The 13,664-nt window shown below is 39.7% G+C and overlaps 1 protein-coding gene across 8 annotated transcripts in view; it reads right to left on the bottom strand.

Moving 5' to 3' along the window:
- FAM135A (family with sequence similarity 135 member A) overlaps positions 1-13,664 on the bottom strand; it is an 83,160-nt gene that overhangs the window by 13,951 nt on the left and 55,545 nt on the right. For all 8 annotated transcript variants that reach the window (XM_084826883.1, XM_084826882.1, XM_084826879.1 and 5 more), the window contains 5 exons: positions 10,685-10,758; positions 9,029-9,183; positions 6,079-8,347; positions 2,336-2,496; positions 412-503 (listed from right to left, as the gene is read on the bottom strand). In XM_084826883.1, coding sequence (XP_084683009.1) covers positions 412-503; positions 2,336-2,496; positions 6,079-8,347; positions 9,029-9,183; positions 10,685-10,758 — 2,751 coding nt within the window. The remainder of the gene's footprint in view (positions 1-411; positions 504-2,335; positions 2,497-6,078; positions 8,348-9,028; positions 9,184-10,684; positions 10,759-13,664) is intronic.

Here is a 13,664-nt window from a genome sequence, read left to right as displayed (position 1 = left end):
AGATGCTCAGAGTCTTTAAATAAAGCAGGGTAAAAGGTTTACAATAAAGGTAACTATGAAGACAGTAAAACAATACGTACCTTTGATTAAAATGAAAATAGTCTCGCATCACAATTTGTCACAGGACCCATTTCCCACAACCTATTACCCCCAGAGTAACAAGTCCTATAATCACATGCTGCACAAATACAATCAGTGTTACTACAGCACAATCCTTTGCATATTTACTCAAAAGTAAGTTCCACTGAATTCAACATGACTTACTCCTAGGTAAGTGTGTATAGGACTGCAGCTTTAGTTGCAAGGTTACTTCAAAGTAAAAAAGATTAGTAATTAGACATAACTTAGTCCCATAGGATGTGGTGTTATAATTAATCAATCATTAAAAATATTTCCAGTACTTGCAAATACCTGATTTCTCTCAGACATTAAAAAATCTATACGACTTCCAGGAAGGCCAAGTTCAATATAAGTCTTTACTAATCTTAAGTCTGCACTGTTACCTAAAATAAAGAGGCAAAAATCAGGTTTCAGAAAGGCTTACTTTCAAAAAATATAACATGCTGAAGTTAGATACTTATGCCAAACACTGCAGAAATGCCGATGTATATTCTTTTGGTTTCAGACTCACCATAAGCTCAAAATTCTATTAACTATAAGAAAAAAATGTGTTTACTTCCAAATTCAGGAGAATTAACAAGGCAACATTTTGAAAGACGTTTCTTCCCTAGTACTAAAGTGTTTGGAATATGTATATATGCTATTCTGAAGAGCTGGATTCTGAGTGCTTTAGGGTGCAACAGACTAGGGTAAAATTCAGTAACACAAAAATGATACTCAAGGTTGCTAGGACACAGCATTTTGTGGATTTGGTTTTGTTCTATGTATATTTTATTGTTGTAAGCCACTGTGTTTCTTTTTTGGGAAAAGTGGCATATACATTTTAAAATAAATAAATAAAAATATTTTTTCCAAGTCAGGGTAGTAGCCTAATGGCAAAAATGATCTGCATAGATCTGGAAGTAAAAATATGTTATACTATAAAACAGCAATGATAGCTCACTCTGTTACAATTCTTTTTTCCAATATCTATTACTGTAGACAGAAAATCAGGTGCGAAAAAAAATTGTGTAGATAGCCTCTGAAAATGGAATATTCTTCTAATCCCATTTCCAAAGAGGTAGTCATGTTAGTCTGTTGCAGCAAAATCAAGAAAGAGTATTATGCTTATATGTGGCTACTATGTGGGGTAACTTCATGCATGAGATGAAGTGGACTCTAAATGATGAAAGTGTATGTCAACCATGGGGAACCTGTGGCCCTCCAGATATTGTTCAGTACAACTCCCATCATCTCTGACCACATTGGCTGGAACTGATGGGAGTTAAGAGTTTAAAAACATCTGGAGTGCCACAGGTTCCCCAGCTTGGCTTATGCCATAACAAATGTGTTAGTACTGAAGGTGCCACTAGACCCTTTCTTGTTCTGCTTCAAAGACTGTGTCATACAAGGCATATTACGAATACCAACATTAAAAGCAGAAGTTCTCAATATTCCTAAATGTATAATCCCCCTAGGCTTGAGTTTTAGCCCAAAGACTAAAACATTCTTATTCCAGCAGGCCTTTGGGACATAGTTGGAACCTGGGGGTAAATATAATAATAGTAATAATTTTTGTGGCAATGGCTTTTCACAAATGGCTGGATACATACATAGTTAGTTGTCTTCTCACTGTACCTACAAAGCTATGGGTAGCATCCAACAGGGGCTGTGTGTGTGTGACCAGCTCCAGCAGGCCTCAGTCCACACGTGCCCAGCCCTGTGCACAGCCACAATATAGCGCTTCCAGGGGCAAGCCCCGACATGCTCATTTTTGGAAGGGGTGCAACTTGCCCCATCCAGAAACCAGTGTTTTCGCTTGTGTTGGGGCTTGCTCCCGGAAGTGCTATATCTGGGCTGTACACAGACCAGGGCTGGCGAGCCTGGCCACGTGTGCACAGCCCATATTGGATACTACCCTATATTTATTATGTTATTATCATTTCTGCAGAGACCAGGAAGTTTAGGGATCATCGCTAACCTGTTTTATATTTTAACCTTGAATATTTTAAAAAATACTGATTTAAGCTAAATACTATACCAAATGTAAAAAAATTCCTAATTAGCAAAAAGTTAATGGTAATCTAAAAACATTGTTACTGAATAAAAGCATCAAGGAAGGCCCTTTAATAAATTTATTTTACCCCCAATATGGTTTATTGCAAATTCTCACATCTAAACCTAGACTTGATCTAAAATATTTTTTTCTAATCCATGACCAGCTGCCACAGCATACCATCTAGGCCATGCACACAAACTATGAGATGTATTCCATCTTCTGTACTTTCCTCCTCTTCTGTGCTGAAATAAGGTACTGAAGATGCCAGTCTGTGAACATCACTATACATAAATCCAGGGAGCTGAAGTTGCTTCAGTTCCTCTTTAGCCTGAAGGAATCTGAAACAAACAGATTTTATTTCACTCAGTTTGGTAAATGCTCCACATGAAGATAAGAAGTAAATTAGACTTGCTTAACTTTCAGTTCATTTATATTTATTTTAAACCACAGCTCATTGTAAAAACAGTATCTCAGATAAGAATGTCATAAGCATATGTGCTCACCAGATTGCTTACTTAAGACAAGCACACTCCCCACTCTAAAGATGCATGTAGCTATGACGGCTCCATGTTGCTTCCCAATAAAGCTATATCAACACCCTTTGCAAGATAAATGTAGCAATTCCATTCTGCTACGCTGAAAAATCCATTATAAAACTGTATACATTGTACTAAGTTATTAATCATGTACAGTTGCACTGATATGGATGATTCCTGGAGGGAGAAATGCCTTTAAAAAGGTGACAAAGAGAAGAGTCCACACCTGTGCCTTCCAACTGCCATTTCTGCTCTAGGCAGCAGCACTGGGCAATACCACTCTGCAATATTTGGCAACAATTAGCATTCCTTGCACAAGATTGGAGACTTACTCTGTTCCATTTGCACAACCATCTTGGCTGTTTTGCAGCACTATACGTCATAATGTTGTATTGACATTATGTTATATTGTGACAGCTATTTTATTTGCAGAACAATCTATGGAATCGACCCTTTCATAAGTTCCTTAAATTTCAAGAATGAAGCCATATTTCACTACCCAATTCATGGCTTATTTATCAATACCATTCAAAACCAAGAGTGAAAGCTACCAACCTTTCTATGCACAAATTGACCACATACTGAACTGACTGAAACTGAGGTTCTTAGCCCTCACTTCTGCCCCTACCATAAGGTTCCTAACCTGTCTCACCACCAATGCAAATAATCAAGCTATCAAGATATGACCCAAATATGCTATAATGTCAGAATAGATTACCCATACATTATCCATGCCTTTCCCCACCCGCACCCAGTTTTCCACACAGTCATGTGAAAAAGAAAGTACAGCCTCTTTGAGTTCTATGGTTTTACGTATCAGGACATAATAAGAATCATCTGATCCTTAGCAGGTCTTAATTAGGTAAATACAACCTCAGATGAACAACAACACATGACATATTACACCGTGTCATTATTTATTTTACAGAAATAAAGCCAAAATGGAGAAGCCATGTGTGAAAAACTAAGTACACCTTATGATTCAATAGCTTGTAGAACCACCTTTAGCAGCAATAACTTGAAGTAATCGTTTTCTGTATGACTTTATCAGTCTCTCACATCATTGTGGAGGAATTTTGGGCTGCTCTTCTTTACAACATTGCTTCAGTTCATTGAGGTTTGTGGGCATTTGTTTATGCACAGCTCTCTTAAGATCCTGCCACAGCATTTCAATCGGGTTGAGGTCTGGACTTTGACTGGGCCATTGCAACACCTTGATTCTTTTCTTTTTCAGCAATTCTGTTGTAGATTTGCTGGTGTACTTGGGATCATTGTCCTGTTGCATGACCCAATTTCGGCCAAGCTTTAGCTGTTGGACAGATGGCCTCACATTTGACTCTAGAATACTTTGGTATACAGATGTCATGGTCAACTCAATGACTGCAAGGTGTCCAGGTCCTGTGGCTGCAAAACAAGCCCAAATCATCACCCCTCCACCGACAGTTGGTAGAGATGTTTGTGCTGATATGCTGTATTTGGTTTTCACCAAATGTGGTGCTGTGCATTATGGCCAAACATCTCCACTTTGGTCTCGTCTCTCCAAAGGACATCGTTCCAGAAGTCTTGTGACTTGTTCAGATGCAACTTTGCAAACCTAAGCCATGCTGCCATATTCTTTTTAGAGAGAAGAGGCTTTCTCCTGGCAACCCTTCCAAACAAACCATACTTGTTCAGTCTTTTTCTAATTGTACTGTCATGAACTTTAACATTTAACATGCTGAGGCCTGTAGAGTCTGAGATGTAACTCTTGGATGTTTTGCAATTTCTCTGAGCATTGCACGGTCTGCTCTTGGGGTGAATTTGCTGGGACGTCCACTCCTGGGAAGATTGGCAACTGTCTTGAATATTTTCCACTTGTGAATAATCTTCCTCACTGTAGAATGACAGACTTTAAATTGTTTGGAAATGGCCTTATAACCCTTCCCAGATTGATGGGCAGCAACAATTGCTTCTCTGAGATCACTGCTGATGCTTTACTCTTTGGCATTGTGTTAACACACACCTGAATACTCGAGACCAGCAAACTCCCGAGACTTCGGCTTTTATAGAGGTGGTCACACTTGCTGAAGATCAATTAATCAAGGGCATTTGAAGGGCAGCACCTGGCTGCTACCTAGCCTCTTCATACCTATAGAAGCAGTAATGGTGTACTTAGTTTTTCACACATGGCTTCTCCATTTTGGCTTTATTTCTGTAAAATAAATAATGACACGGTGTAATATGTCATGTGTTGTTGTTCATCTGAGGTTTTATTTACCTAATTTTAAGACCTGCTAAGGACCAGATGATTTTTACTATGTCCTGATACGTAAAACCATTGAACTCAAAGAGGTGTACTTCCTTTTTCACATGACTGTAATTGAAAAAAGAAAACACAAATGAACCCCCAACCCCCCAAATCATCCAGTGCCTGGGATTCACCTCTTTCAGTATAGGAGAGAAGAGGCTGAAGGCAGTGCCTTGGATATCACTTCTGTAGACCTCTCTGCTAAAATAAGAACTGGCCATGAACTTACTCTAAAGCAGGGGTGGGCAACTTGTGGTCCTCCAGGTTTTTGGCCTAAAATTCCATGATCCCTCACCATTGACTATGCTCACTAGGGCTGTTGGGAGTCGTAGGCCAAAATATCTGGATACAGGTTGCCCACCACTGCTCTAAAGGAACAATTTCCATATCATTTTGAAAGATAAGAACACAACACTAGAACTCTTTTGAAAATATTCTGTGATAAATTATCTAGACTAGCCTTCCCAAACTGGTACCCTCCAGATGCATACCCTGTGCATATGCCGCCCTACCCCCGTGAGGGGGTTGTGGCACCTGCTGGGTTCTGTACCACTGCTGCCATATTCCCAGGAATTCTGCTGGGGAACAAGGTGCGCACAGAATGCATGTCTTGCTGCCCAGCGGAACTGCACTCCTTCAGCTCGCTAAACAGCTGTTTGACAGGCTAGACAGAGTGTGATACTACAGAGATCCTGAAGAGCCCTGTCTCTGTAGAAATGGCAATTCTGCTGGGAATCTAGCCATGTAGCCATTTCCCCCAGCAGGCCACAAATTCCTGGTCTAGAAAGTGCTCAAGGTTTTCATTGTAGCAGTACTCTGCTTTTGCCTCTAAATGGGTAAACTCCAATATAAATCATCTCCCCCACTTCTCACAGGTGGATGAAGAATGGTCTTTAAGCATAAACATTACAGTTCTTGCATATTTTATTGACGAAGTAACATGGAATTCCAATTCTACCAAAGTAAAGAAAGTAGTAACAAACAAAAAACAAATGAACTCTATGTAAATCAAATGCAAATGAAGAAACATATACACTTCATATATATTTCCTCTAAACTGGGCTTTAAAAGCAACTGTTTAAAATCATGTCACTTACGCCAGTATTTGAGGTTTGGGAGAGTATTCATACCAGGGGACAGATGAAGCTGTACTGCAGGACATGCTGCAGGGCTGCTTGAAAGCTGCATTAGATTTGTCCTTTGAAGACCATAACACACTACATGGATATCCTTTCAACGTAGAGGGGAAAACCAAACTACCTGGACTACACAGTGGTGTCATATCTGTCACATTCCCAAAAAGTTCACTAGTAATTATTTCCGTTCTTAAAGCTGTCTCGCTTATTAACCGCAGACTCTCATTAGAATCATTTGTAGCACCATATAAATTACTATCATCTGCTTCCTCAAAATAACCATTTTCAACCATGTCTTGATCTTGCTCATCATCCTCCTCCGTTGAAACGGAACAAATTGTTCCCCTTTGGGGGCTAACAGTATTGCTATTGTCAGCAGAATATATATTGGAAATATCTGTACAGCTTTGATAGCCAAAGTAGTTTTCTACAAGTCCTTGCTTCAGCACATCAGTACTTCCCTCTGATGAGAGGATACTCAAACTTGTGAGATTTTTGTTTTTTGTAGTTGACAATTTATCTGTCATTTGTTTTTGCTCTAACAATTCACTAAAATTTTCTTCACTTGGCTTCTTTACACCACCCTCAGCATAAGTAGATACTGAACCTGAAACAACACAGGACTCCCCTAGATAAACAACTCCTGAAGGTGTGTCCAAGTCTTTCTCCAGTCTCTGGGAATCTTTACAAATTGTGCCACTATTCAGTTGTGGGTTGTAAGTGTTCACATCTGTAGATGTATCTTCATCTGAAAGTAGCTGCAATGGACCTTTTATAGTTGAGGGCAAAGAAGGCAGAAACACAGTTTCATTGTCTGACTGTTCTGAACAAGCTACACACTGGTGTGGCAAAACTTTTGTTTCTTCATTGTCATCACATTTTGTCAAGTCAATTGCTCCCAGGTCTAATACAGTTTTGCTGTCACTTAATTGGCATTCAGGCACAACAGATATCTTTGAGTTTTCATCAGGGGACAAATCATCGTCAGAAGGGAGAGAGTTTATTGATGTCAGGGAGGACTGTATTTCACTAACAGCACTTGTACTCTCAGTACAGTGACTCCCTACCAGGTTTTTAATATTGCAGTCTGGCTTTAACAAAAGTTGAGGAAGTATTCTTTCACTGTTGCATGCACTTTGGCCTTGAGGTGTTTCAAAAGCCACATCTACACTTGGGTGCATTGCAAAAGAACTTGGTTCACTTTCTACACCAGAATCTGAAAACCGAGATGATGCATAGGTAATGCTAACATCAGGCAACTTAAGTACATCTCCACTTATGACTGCAGCAGGAGTTTCTTTTGATGACAGACTGGACTGGTTAGCTGTGACCTTTGCCAAGGAATCCTCAGTATGTCGGAAGTCTGCTTCTTGCACAACTTCCTTTTCAAGAAGTAGTTCCTCTTCTGATTTAGGTCTCTTTTCAGATTCTGAACTTTCAGTAGCAGGTTCCTGTAAGTTCTCTCCACATGCTCCACCTTGTAAAACGGTTGTCCGTGATCCAATACGAACAAACACTTTCTCTCCCGCATAAATATCCTTACAATATGGTTTTACTTCTATTTTTGTAACTCCTGATGAACCACTACAATCTTCAATAGCACTTCTGGGTGTCAAGCAGCTGTCCCAATGAGTACCCCCAATGCCTGCTTGTGCAATATCAGATTTACCAAAAATGATTGAATTCGCACACTGAGAGATGACAGGACTACACTGGCCTTTCTCACTCCCTTCCAGTTTGGTAGTTCTTTGTTCAGTTCTAGATGGTAAACTTCTAAATTCTTTTTGATTGATTTGTTGTATGAAATTCTTTGCATCACAAGTATGCTCACCAACTGTAGAATCCAGCCCTTCCTTCTGGTTACAGGAAGGCATGCCTTCAAAGCACTTAGAGATGTCTTCCGGTGCTGCACTTTTCAAGCATTTGTAGCCTACCAAGACAACAGAGTCCTTAGAATTTTGTTTTACTATTTTTTTGGGATGGTCGGGTTTCATCGTTTTCATCAATTTGGTAACCTTAACTTTGGATTTGTTTGCATCTTCACATTTCCCTTTTGCAGACTTTGTGAACTGCTTTTCGCTTTCTGACTGCCAAGCATGGGACGGAACTAAAGGTTTATTTTTCAACTCTGGGCTAGAAAAGCCAGCCACAAAACTTTCTTCAGTATCTAGTTTATCTAGTCTCTTGGAATCAGACTTCTGATGAGCTGTTGACCAGGGTACATCCATCTCTTTAATGTAAAAGGAAAAATGAGAAAGGAGAAAACATTTTAAAAAAATAATGTAACTGATTCATATCAGTAACTTTTACATTACAATTGTATAGATTTAAACTATGAAATAGAGAAACATGTATTTTGAGACCATTAATTTATCTCTAAGAACAGAGGAAGCTTGCTATATTGAGTCAGACCTTTGCTCCATCTAGCAGAGTATTGTCTACAATGACTATCAGCAACTATCCAGGTTTTTAGACTGGTTTTCCCAGTTCTACCTGGAGATGCAAAGGACTGAACCTGGGACCTTTTGCATACAAAGCACATGCTCTACCACTGAGCTATGGTCATTCCACAGTGTCTCTGCATCCAAGAAATAAAGCAGATAAATGATAGGCTGAGTTCTGTAGGAGCATGTAATGCAGTTTTCATATGCACAGTAGGTTTGTAGGCTTCCTTTCCAAATGCAATACCGTGCGCTACCTCACAAGCTGCTCCCAAACTTTAGAAGAAGCCTCGAATGTAGCACAAGGACTTGCGGGGAGGAAAGCTTCAGTGCATACATCTTTAGATTCTGATCATAGTTAGTTTTAACGTGCAGGCTCTTCAATCCTTGCCTTATCCTCATAAGAACACCGGAAGACAGAAACTTTAATTTCATTCCACTAAGGCAAAATCCAACAAGCCCTGATTTACCTTCAGTGACAGAATCTAGATACCGATCTTCAAAGATTATAGGCAAGGAGTTCAGATCTCCATCTAATTCACTGCATTCAATTGGGAGAGGTGGAAGAGAACTACAGAAGGAGGTGCTTTTTATTGCAGTACACATCTGAAGGTAACTCTGGGCACTGAAAGATACCATCTTATGTTTAAATAGTTGTAAAAAATAAACATGCACAATAAACCAATTGATAATACAACACTTAATTGTAGTCACGTACTATTAAGGAACACTAGTCAAAAGCCAATATTCTGCAGGCTTTTGTGTTAATTATGAAAATTATACTCAATATTTCAATATCAAATTTAATTAAACAAAACCTATATGCATCACCAGAAGAAATGATAACAATTTAGAACTGTGCCACTCATGCACATGTAGAGCAGTCAATGTCTAGTAAAAATTAAGGACAGATGGATATATAGGAGGCAGTAGATAGAGCTAAGAAATTTAAGTTAAATCCATGGAGATAGTAAAGGAGCTAGTTAATGTGAAAATGTCCTTTCCCTGACCAATGTAAATCTCCAACACCTGAAGAATCTCCCTTCAAGTGCCTTCAGACTTTTGAGCTACAGGCTGAATAGGTATGATCCTCTTGGCCATTCAGTGGTATGAACTGAAGATGCCTCATGTAGTTCCATCTATCCATCTGGCCATGGAAGACATCTCACACCCATGTTTGGAGAAAGGGTTCAATACAAATTATCAGTTTTACATACAACCATAATAATTTAGTGAACAATGTTCCCACAGTAAAAAGCAGACCTCCCTATGGTGCTACTCAGGTACTGGAGGAGTCCAGTGCATCTTTCCAACTCTGTCCACATAAGTACAATGATTGATGTAGGAGACAGAGCACCAACACATCAGTACTCTGCACTCCAATTTCTTTTGTTAATTATCAGTGCTAGAATATTATCTATTTCTCCAAAGTGGTATGATTTCCTGGAGTCTCTCTTACAGGGATTTTTAAATGACACAGTGGTCTCATGCACCCACATCCCTGCTGTTTTGTTTTTATATGGTTACCCATAGGCTGAGGACATTGCTATGTGAAGTGTATTTTGTTTTGCCTTAGTTACTCAATGAGAAGCTTGAATATTTATTTGCTTGTCTTAGAGTTTTTCATTATGGCAGTGTTTGAGAACTGGTATACAGTATAGGCAAGCTGGATTGCATCCAATGCTGCCCTTCTGTTCACAAAAGGCTTTGATCCAATGGAAGCCTCTGTGAGTGGGAGAAGGAAGTGATTTTTGCCAGTTCCCTCTTTCTCCTGCAGCCTCCCATGCTGCCTCCCATACTGTTCTGGAGGATACTCCAAACCTCGAAAGCAGATTCTGGGGGGTGAAGGGCTGTAGGAGAAAGGAGGAGCAGACAAATAAATAGTCTCCTTTCCCGTTCCATTCACAGAAGTCTCCACTGGATCAAAGAGCCTTCTGTGAATGGAAGTACAGCACTGAATATAACCCAATATTAGTATTAGAAGACTTCACACACACATATTTTACACACACACACACACAGAGGTTATGCTCTACATTGATTTTTAATTAATTAATTTTAAAATAAGTTAGGAAGCTTAATGAATTCTGGCTTAAGATTTAGATTTTCTATTTAAAGCCACTTACTGTAGTTCTTGATATGCAAGGGCTGCTTCCCTTGGATGTTCAAGACAAAAAAATGCTTCAGAAAATCTACGCACCTAGAATGTTTCAAGATAGTCATACAGAGTTAACACTGAAGGAGGTTTTGTTTTCTAAAAGACATGTAATAGCACAACTATACCATAATGTTATAGTAATAAGTAATGACATATGTTAAAACTTTTTTTAAAAAACTAGACATACGGCTCTGTCGTGACATAGTGAGTTAAGGTGGGTCAAAGTCTCCTAGCAAACCTTTTAACAAGAGCTCAGTCCCGTTCCATCTCCCCCCACCCCTCCCATACATTTTGGACAGTTAATGAGGGAACATTCTATATTGCAATTGGTGGCAAAAATACACTGTAGTTTGGGTTATGTCTCCTTTCTCCAGATGCCTAATGTAGATACATGTACATTAAAACATTAGGTCATCGCTGTCTTCGACTCAAAAGTTCACGTGTCCTACTCAATGATGACTCCAGTCCATAAAAGCTTATGCTATAAAAACTTTTTTAGTCTTTAAGGTACCACAAAACTCTTTGTTGTTCTTTCAACCTAGTAATCTAAATTTGGCCTCCATGTACTTTTGACTACATTTCCCAATGTCACTGGTACCTGTGTATATAATGTTTGCTGACTCCTCCTCAGCACATCCCAAGAGCCTATTTAGAGGTCTCATGATGTCTGCAATCTTTGCCTTAAGATGGTCGTCACCATACCATTAACATGGCCATCACAAACCCATGTGTCTATGTCTCCAATGGCCTTCCCACAAAGTGACTGTTTCCAAGGGATCATTTCCTGCTTTCTCAATATGATGCCCTCCTGCCCAGAGACCCCTGTTCCCCACAAAAACACTAGAACCAACATCAATCAGTGAGACCAGTCTACAGTGCTCCTGAAGGTCTTACCTAGGTACTTTACCAACTTTGCACCAATTTACACTTACTGGCAGCAACATGGGAGCCATCTCCCTGTGGAGCCTGATTTAAAGTGCTGGTTTTGACCTATAAATCCCTAAACAATTTGGGACTAAGTTACTTGAAGGACCATCTTCTCCTATATCGGCCTGCCCGCACTTTAAGATCAGAAAAAGAGGCCCTTCTCATTTGCCCACCCAAGAGAGCAGTCAGATGGGTGACCACACATGAGAGGGCCTTCTTTGCAGTGGCCCCACACCTTTGGATCATTGCAGGCTTTGAAGAAGGACTTGAAAACATATTGTTTTACCTTGGCCTTATCTTGATATGATTGCTATTGTTACTGTTTTTATTGTTGTTTTTATTGCTATTTTATTGTATTTGTTTTTATTGCTTTTAATATTTTAACTGTTTTTATGTATTTTATTGCCCTAAGTCACCTTGGGAGGGCTTCTGCCATGAAAGGCAGCCAAGAAATATTTTAAATAAATAATTTCCTCTCATGGTATTTTGGTAAAGGAACTGCATGGGCAGGGCCAGGGATGTGGTGCCTTTCTACATTCATGTTGCCCTCCCAAGATGCATTACAGGAATGACTCAGGAAGACATTGCATCACTGGCCTTGTCTATGCAATTCCTTCATGTTCAAAATGGCATAAGAAACAGCCACAGGGAAGTTGTTCTTACATTACTGCTTATAAGTATGGATTGGCTCTCTCTGAACCTCACCAAGGAAGCCATCTTAATTTTGAGAGAACTGATTTGTTTCTCAAGGATCAGAAGCTCACTGCACCAAGGATAAACTCACAATGTCTGATCAGCAGGCAGATATTTATATACATGTCACTTATGCAAAACAGTCATCATCGGTGGGAAACCTGCAGCTCACTTTCAATTCTATATTGCAATTGGTGGCAAAAATACACTGTAGTTTGGGTTATGTCTCCTTTCTCCAGATGCCTAATGTAGATACATGTACATTAAAACATTAGGTCATCGCTGTCTTCGACTCAAAAGTTCACGCGTCCTACTCAGTGATGACTCCAGTCCATAAAAGCTTATGCTATAAAAACTTTTTTAGTCTTTAAGGTGACACGGACTACAACACTGCGCAAGCTACAGGAGCACACCAACCCCATGCTCAGCCATTCCCTCAAGAAAGGAAGTGCTGGTTGCCACTGCCTAAAGGTGCCAAGTGTACCTTAAGGTAGCAAAGCCTAACAGTGTGCTCCATCCTCCCTTCCAGAGGAAAAGGCTGGGCAGAGAGGTCATGGCTGCCTACAGATACTGAGCACACATTTAGACAGGGCACATTCCTTCCCCCACCTGGCTTTCCCTCAAGAAACAGGGGAAGGGAGTATTGAGATGCCTTTGGAAATGTGGATTGGGCTGGGAAAAAATCGATTGGGCCCTCAACTGATTGTGTGGCCCCAACTGATTTTCTTTTCCTGTGGGTTAGTGGCCCTGGACAGAAAAATGTTGTGAAGACTGAACCCCCCGTCCCTAGATTGATAATGTGTATGGGTGTGTGTGTGCCCATGCAAAAGACATTTTATGCACATAGATACATGCAACTTCTAATGTGACTTGTTAGAAACTGAATTCTCCTGTTACCTCATTAGTACAGTCAGGCTAGTTCACTTCCCTACTATCCTGCCTGTTATTGTAGCAATTCAGGTTAATTGGACATAGCTTCTAATCAGGCTGTGTGGAAACTTTAAATTGCTATGGGCTACTGCGTTCTAATCAGATGACTCAGGTGCCATCAGAATTCCTCTTCAGTGAGATCTCAACAGTTACCTGGGCAGCTGAGGTAATAGCTACATCAGAAATTTAATCCAGTTTATCTGTAGTTTAATCTACACTTCAGTTCACAAGCTTATCTAGACTTTAGGGCTTAAGAAGTACTTAGGCTCAACATAAACGCTGTTTTTAAATACGATAAATGCTGCTATCATAAATCTGTGTTTATTGCATTTGGCTATGGTTCTTTTGCTTTTATTTTATTTAGTTTTATTTCTTTAGTTTTATTTAGTTTTATTTCT

Source organism: Heloderma suspectum, chromosome 1, assembly GCF_057233095.1.
Source record: "Heloderma suspectum isolate Gila_16-S chromosome 1, 16-S_ref, whole genome shotgun sequence".
Lineage (NCBI taxonomy): Eukaryota > Metazoa > Chordata > Lepidosauria > Squamata > Helodermatidae > Heloderma > Heloderma suspectum.
The sequence above is the reverse complement of the archived record's forward strand: the minus strand, read 5'-3'. Positions and strand labels throughout refer to the sequence as shown.